We start from the raw sequence: 6682 nt of genomic DNA, 5'->3' as shown, positions 1-6682 counted from the left end.
TGAGTGCCTGGGTACCCCTGCCTGACTGAAGGGCCTCAGTGGACCCTTGGCCACCCTGGGGCGTGTGGCCCATAGGATGAGGTTGTGCCCAGCCCCAGGTGGGCACCTCAGCCTCATCGCTGCCTGCAGTCCCAGCCTGCTGGAACGACCACATGGAGGGCCAGGCATAGGGTGAGGAGAGCGAGGCACTCCCCTCAGTGTCAAATGTCAGAGGGCGCCCCAAACCACAGTCATCAGAATAAATCATGCCTTAATGCAATGTTTTAAAAAATCAAAATGAGTGCAAAAAATCTGTGATGAACAAAATATCAAAGTTTTAAATAAAGAAGGGATCAGTACTACTAACTATTCCTTCTGTCCCAAGCTCTAGTGTGGCTCTGCCCAGCACAGATCCTGCTGGACCCTCTCCACAGAGGACCCAGCCAGCTGGACGCTTGCTCCCCTTCCCCCCCTTCCTGGCCCAGAAGCAGGCAGCCAGCGCTGTGTAGGGCCGCCCACCGCCCTGCCCACACCCCACCATGGCTCCCATGTTGACCCCCCGCCTGGGCGGGCCGCCTGCATTGAAGCCCCCTTCCGTTCCTCCAAGTCGAGTGACCTGGGCATGCAGCTTAAACTCTTCGAACCCCACTTTCCTGGTCTATGAAGTAGGGGGATGCTGGGACCTACATCCCCTATAGGGTGGCTGCGAGGAAACCAGCAGAGCATGGCCTGGCACAGGCCTGGGTGGGGAAGGGGTCCTCTGTCCCCCTCAGTGTTGATTATCTGCACCCTAATTCGGTCTATATTGCCTGACACCCCTACTCCCTGAAATTGTACACTCACAGGACAAATGGTGGTGTTTCCAAATTTCTCAGGGCTCTTTACCAACTGGCTGGTGCTCTGCCCAGAGCAGGTGCCCAGAAATGCAAGGAGGAAGGACTTGGTACCCAGTACTGCTAGTAAGGGAGGAGAAGTGGGAGGGATGCTCTGAAATTCCCATTTTTGACACTGATTCCACCTTAGATGTGTCAGATACAGTCTTAAATCCAGAGAAGTCTGCACATTCCTGACTAGCTAAGTCCAGGGGTTGGAGATAAATTTGCAAAGATCCCCGAGTGCTTTGAGGATGCGTCTATTCCACAAATATGAAGCCGACACCGACTAGAAGTTGCGCTTCTAGGGACAGGGGAGGTGCAAAGATGAATAAGAAACTTCTTGCTGTCTGGATTGTGCATTAAATAAGCTATCTCATAAGCGGTCTGGGAAAAGGCATTTTCCTGGGTTTTAGTATAATACTCCCTGGATGCCAAGCTACAGAAAAATATCACAAACCTTAAAACTGGCAACGCCCTGACCAGTGGCAGGTCCCCTCTGGAAACGCATCCTGAGCAATAACTGGATGGGGCCACAGAGAGAGGAGCAAAAGTCACCAGGCCTCGCCATTAACAGTGATGACAGGGGCGACCCTGAGGCCTGATAGGAGCACCTGGTTTAAGGTCCAAAGCGTCATCTACGGAGGAGAGGATGACGTTCGCAGGGACGATGCCCAGGGTGAGCCGCACGGAGGAGAGGCCGGGATACAGAGTTTGTCAAAGCAAACCTGCTCCCTGTCTGGACGCATGCAGACCCCGAGACGGGGCTCCCCCGGGGCCAGAATTACAGCACTTTTTAGTTTCTTCTCAGTACTTTCTGTCTTTCCTGAGATTTTTACAATGAGTATGTGTGATTTTTGTAATCAGGAAAAAGTAATTCTGTTCTGAAAAACGATGCACCCTCACCTAGTAGCGGTGAGATTTGGGACCACTTGTCCAGCCTCTGTGCCTCATTTCCTCTTCTGTGAATCAGGGGTCTGAGTGCCCACTCATGGGGTGGCCATGGGGTCACACAGGACCGTGTATGCAGGGAACTGGCATGTAGCACCCTCACCCAGTAACGGGCAGATAAGCGTCTTCACCACCCCCCAGGCAAGGCAAGTGTGGGGGGCAGAGCCAGCAGAGAGAAGCTCCTTGGGGACGTCTGTCCTCCCGGCGTCCAGGGCTCCGTACTGATCAGGGCCGCTGCCCGGGGCTGGGAGTGGCTGGTGCTCAGCCCAGCCCACGTTTCTGCTGACTGGGCAGCCTCCGTCCTGAGCTCGCGCTTTCCAGAGAAATCCCCCTAATGCCTCCATTCTGTGGCCGGCGTATATAGCGAGGGCTGGTGTCCAGCTCCGCACTGCGCTGCCCAGAGGCCCCGTCCTGACTGCCCACCAGCCCCGGGTCCCTGCAGCCGACACCCAGCATGGACATCGCTATCCAGCACCCCTGGTTCAAGCGCACGCTGGGCCCCTTCTACCCCAGCCGGCTCTTCGACCAGTTTTTCGGGGAGGGCCTCTTCGAGTATGACCTGCTGCCCTTCCTGTCCTCCACCATCAGCCCCTACTACCGCCAGTCCCTCTTCCGCTCCGTGCTGGACTCCGGCGTCTCCGAGGTAAGGCCCGGCCGCTGCTCAGAGGGAGGGCCTGGGCGAGGCTGGAGGAGGAGCAGGGACCCCTGAGGGCCGGCCCTGGGCAGAGGCGGCACCGGGCTCTGTGTGCTCTCCCCCTGTTTGATGGAGCGGAGGGCGATGGCTGCCAGGCCACTTTCCCACCTTGCCCACCTCGTTCTGCCTCAACACAGAGGCCGGGCGGCTGTCCCCATAGCAGCCTGAGCCCAGCCACTGTCTTTCCCTCCCATCAGCTCATGACCCACATGTGGTCTGCAGTGCACCAGCCACATGCTGGAAGCCCCGAGAACAACCCCGTCAAGGCAGGTGACCGCAGGCGTAAGAGCTTTGTGTACCGCGGCTGTCCGCGCTTCCCTCCGTCAGGAAGGCTGGGGGGCCGGGCTGTGCTGCCCGAGGTCCTGAGAGCAGGGCCTCCCGCCTGAAGCCCTTCTGGGGCCGGCAGAGCTGCAGAGAATGGGCTCGTCCCAAGTTTGCCCAAGTGCCCAAGGCCAGGCTCAAAGGGAAGGCCATGAGGCCCCCAGGCCTTCCCTCCCTGAGCCACTCTGGGTCAGAGTTCTGGAGGTGCCAGGTCTCACTACCGCCTAAAAACCCGAGACCTGCCCAGATCTGATGCAACACCAACCACCTCAAGGGAGCAAGGAGGCTAAAGGAATGTTCTGAGCGAGAGAAGTGAGTGGAGAGGAGCACAAAAGCACTTTGTGTGCAGTGCAGCCGGGCAGCGCTGAACGGGCTGTCAGGCACGTCATGTGGATGTGGAAGGATGGGGCCCGGGGCTGTTTATGGAGAGATGAGGTGAAGCCAAGGGCAACGACATTACTCCAAGTGCTCAGTCCGACCAGTCAGTTAAGCCACAGCCCGCCCCCCAACCATAACCAGCCAGCCAACCAACCCATAACCAGCCAGCCAACCATAACCAGCCAGTCAACCTATAACAAACCAGGCAGTCAACAGACACCACTGCCTTGAACCCCAAGATCCTGGTTGTCAGCCAAGCCCACACAGTCCTGAGTCACGGGTCCCTCTGTTCCCCGGGTGCGTGGAAGCAGAGGGTAGAGTGGTGACCCACAGTTTCTGTTCCGATAACTGGAGATGGAGCCACCGGCCACTCCACATCAGCCACTCTGGCCAGCACTGCAGGGGTCGTGGCAAGCTCCTTCCCCGAGCTATGGCCCCTGGGGGGACCCACACGAGCCTTGGGTTTCAGGTCCGATCTGACCGGGACAAGTTCGTCATCTTCCTGGACGTGAAGCACTTCTCTCCTGAGGACCTCACCGTGAAGGTGCAGGAGGACTTCGTGGAGATCCATGGCAAGCACAACGAGAGGCAGGTGAGTCCCAGACAGAGCCCCCCGCTGAGTGGAGCCTAGGGAAGCTCTTGGGTCCCTGGATCCGGCCCCTTCTCCTTGGAGGGAGGAGCCACATCAACTAAAGCAAAGCCACCTCCCAGGGACCGGAGAGGTCACTCCTGAGCCCTCCGCAGGCCTGGCAGCAGGGCCAATGGCTAGTGGGGGCCTGCTGGGACCTCCACTCGGGCACTCCTCGGGCTATCCCCGGCTGTGTCCAAATTGCCCAGGGGACAGGGTGGGATTAGCAATGACCCCAGCAAGTGCCGACCGCCAAGGTGGTGAGCTCCAAGCCAATGTAGGTTTTCACGTAAACCTAACTCAGACGGTGAGCCGTGATGACGGTGTGGCTGGCATTTATCAACGCCCCAAACGCTTTGCGTGTGCTCACAGTTGGCTCTCAGCAGCCCTTTGTGACCAGGGCCCCCTTTATCTCGAGTTGGCAGGTGGCACAGCTGGGCTCAGGGAGGTCCCACAGCTAGGACAGGGCAGGGTGGCTTCTCAGCCAGCAGTCAGAGACCAGCATTTTCTTTTAATAGCTGGAGAAGTTGTCAGTGTTGGGAGTGAAACCCCAGCTCCGTGTCTGCTGCCCCTCCCTTCCTGGCCCCTTGGAGCCAAGGCTATTGTTTCAGCCAGCACAGCCCCAGCAACACCCCTCTCAGTCTCAGTTCTGGGTCTTTCCACCTGGAGGCGGAGTTAGTTGGGCCCAGGGGCTGAAGCTGGGAATAGGGCTATCTAGGAGAGGGGAATGCTCTTTTGCTCAGGCGTGGCTTTCTGACCCTGTTAGATGGATCGCAGGGACCCTGAGCCTGAGTAGTCTGTGCAGGTCACAGGTAAAGGGAACACCTGACACACATGCAGGGCCAGGTCAAACCGTCCATGGGATTTGGAGTGAAATTGGTCTGAGGAGCCAACTCCATGGCAGCGATGGCGCCAGGCAGGCCTGGACCCGCTGTGCAGGGAGGCGAGGAGGCCAGGCCTGGAGGCTGGGGTAAATCTCAGCAGGATCCCTTGACACAGAGCTCCAGTCCCCTCACCTCGCCCTTGAGAGCCCACGGCTTTGACCCTCGTGCGGTCCAGGAGGGCCTTCTCCGCCTGTGGTCAGAGGCCACCTGCCGCAGTGGCGTCTCTGACCTGTCCCCTCCCCAGGACGACCACGGCTACATCTCCCGCGAGTTCCACCGCCGCTACCGTCTGCCTTCCAATGTGGACCAGACGGCGCTCTCCTGCTCCCTGTCCGCGGACGGCATGCTCACCTTCTCCGGCCCCAAGATCCCGTCTGGCATGGACGCCGGCCACAGCGAGCGAGCCATCCCCGTGTCGCGGGAGGAGAAGCCCAGTTCTGCGCCCTCGTCCTAAGCTCGGCCTTGGCCTCGGCTGCCACCCACTGCTGCCCCCTTGACCCGTTGACCGGGGAGACCCCAGGAAGTGGGTCGTCTGTCTTCCTTTGTTTTCTTCTTTTTCATTTCCTTTTCCTCTTCTCCGAGGGAACGAGGGTTTGTGAGAGTAGCCTGGAGAGCCTGGGGCCTTGGCCTGAGGTGCTTCGACCTCAGGGGGACCCGGATCCCAACACAGGCCAGTTGGTGGAAGTGATCGCCATCCCAGCCTCTTTAGACCACAGCCCCGTCCTCCCGGGGGATGCAGGCCGGTCTTGGCTCTACGGCGGGGTCAGAAGAAGAACAGCCCCTTGCTGAGCATCTCTGGATGAGCCCTGGGTCTCCAGGGCAGCCAGGTGCATCCTGACCCTTGGCAGTGGGCGCCTGCATTGAGGCTGCACCGAGCACCCCACCCAAGTGTCCTGGGTGCCCTGAGGTCCGTCTGGCGGAGGCTCCGTGCGCCTGGGTTCTCGGCAGCCTGCTCCGCTCAGACCACCTTCCCTCCCACCTTCCTCCATGTAGTAGTGCTCTTGGGGCGTCTGGTCACTCAGAAGAATGCAGCCCGTGGCAGTCAATAAAGAGCAGGTGACAAAAGCAACTTGCTGTCTGGTGGCCATGCTGTGTCTGTCAGGGGAGTTTGGAGAACAATGGAGAAGGGGCAATGTGACTCATAGTGGGGGTGCGGGGGGCAGCGGCGAGGGGAGGGAGGGACAATGGGGTGCACCTGTCCCTGTTCCACCCTCATGACTGGGTCACTTCCTTGCTCCCACACCCCGGTGCCCCTCTGGACTCAGCTTTGCAGGAAGGAGAGGCTTTTCTTGGAGAACTCCGAGGGATGGAGAGAGGAGGGAAGGAGGAGGGGAGGAGGAGGGAAGGAATTGGGAGGGAGAGGATCGGGGCTCCCTTCTCTAGCCCTGCATGGGAACTGGGGTGCCAGGCGGGCCCCGCCATCCTGACCCCTGGCCTCCCTTGGGGGGTTTCTCTCTTGGCTCCCTGGGGGTTGCCCTCTAAGGATCCTGCCCCATCGCTCCCTAAGGGATGAGGAAGGGCAGTGGAGTGTGGGCAGAATGTATCCCTGTCCATTTGGGCACCACGCCCTGGGCTCCACATCAGGGAGGCGCCCCCCTGCCCCCGCCACACCTCACCCTCCCTGGAAAGGCACGGGGCCCTCAGGGGCTTCTGGAGACCAGGCCCTCTCGCTGTCTGCCCCCACTCCCCGAGAGGGGGAGGAGACAGGGCCGGGAGGCCCGCAGCCTCCGTGGGGGGGCTGGCAGGTGGCTCAGCCAGGGGCTCTGCCAGCTGCACAGTGACACAGAGAGGGCGAGGTGGCCTCCGGGAGCAGCTAGACGGGTACTGCCGGTTGGTCAGGCTGTGTAAAGGGCCCTCTCCCGGGGAGCAGAGGCCAGGGAGCTGGGGACCCTGATGGAGCCCAGCAGACGGCCCTCACGGTGGCGGCCACGCTCCTCCTCCCGAGAGAAACTGGACACCAAGAAGGGAGGACACA

General features: G+C 60.1%; 1 protein-coding gene across 3 annotated transcripts; it reads left to right on the top strand.

Moving 5' to 3' along the window:
- The first annotated feature begins 2256 nt into the window (after positions 1 to 2256).
- Positions 2257 to 5458, top strand: CRYAA (crystallin alpha A). Of its 3 annotated transcripts, none has more exons than XM_087418233.1 (4): positions 2257 to 2445; positions 2694 to 2762; positions 3665 to 3787; positions 4952 to 5458. In XM_087418233.1, the coding sequence occupies exons 1-4, from the start codon at positions 2257 to 2259 to the stop codon at positions 5159 to 5161; spliced, it is 591 nt and encodes a 196-aa protein (XP_087274359.1). In that variant the 3' UTR covers positions 5162 to 5458. The 3 variants fall into 3 exon arrangements, with proteins under 3 accessions (XP_087274359.1, XP_087274358.1, XP_004429698.2); XM_087418232.1 differs by having other exon boundaries at positions 2694 to 2789; XM_004429641.3 differs by lacking the exon at positions 2694 to 2762.
- Positions 5459 to 6682: the final 1224 nt, after the last annotated feature.

The sequence above is a fragment of the Ceratotherium simum genome, chromosome 27 (assembly GCF_057802395.1).
Source record: "Ceratotherium simum simum isolate JZ-2026a chromosome 27, ASM5780239v1, whole genome shotgun sequence".
NCBI lineage: Eukaryota > Metazoa > Chordata > Mammalia > Perissodactyla > Rhinocerotidae > Ceratotherium > Ceratotherium simum.
This window is presented reverse-complemented; position numbering and strand designations above follow the sequence as displayed.

Bases quoted from the DNA above. Each gene is read 5' to 3' on its own strand.
- CRYAA (XM_087418232.1), top strand. From the start codon at position 2,257: ATGGACATCGCTATCCAGCACCCCTGGTTCAAGCGCACGCTGGGCCCC. The intron at 2,446-2,693 runs GTAAGGCCCGGC...CCCTCCCATCAG, and splicing joins TGGACTCCGGCGTCTCCGAG to CTCATGACCCACATGTGGTC. The intron at 3,788-4,951 runs GTGAGTCCCAGA...TCCCCTCCCCAG, and splicing joins GCAAGCACAACGAGAGGCAG to GACGACCACGGCTACATCTC.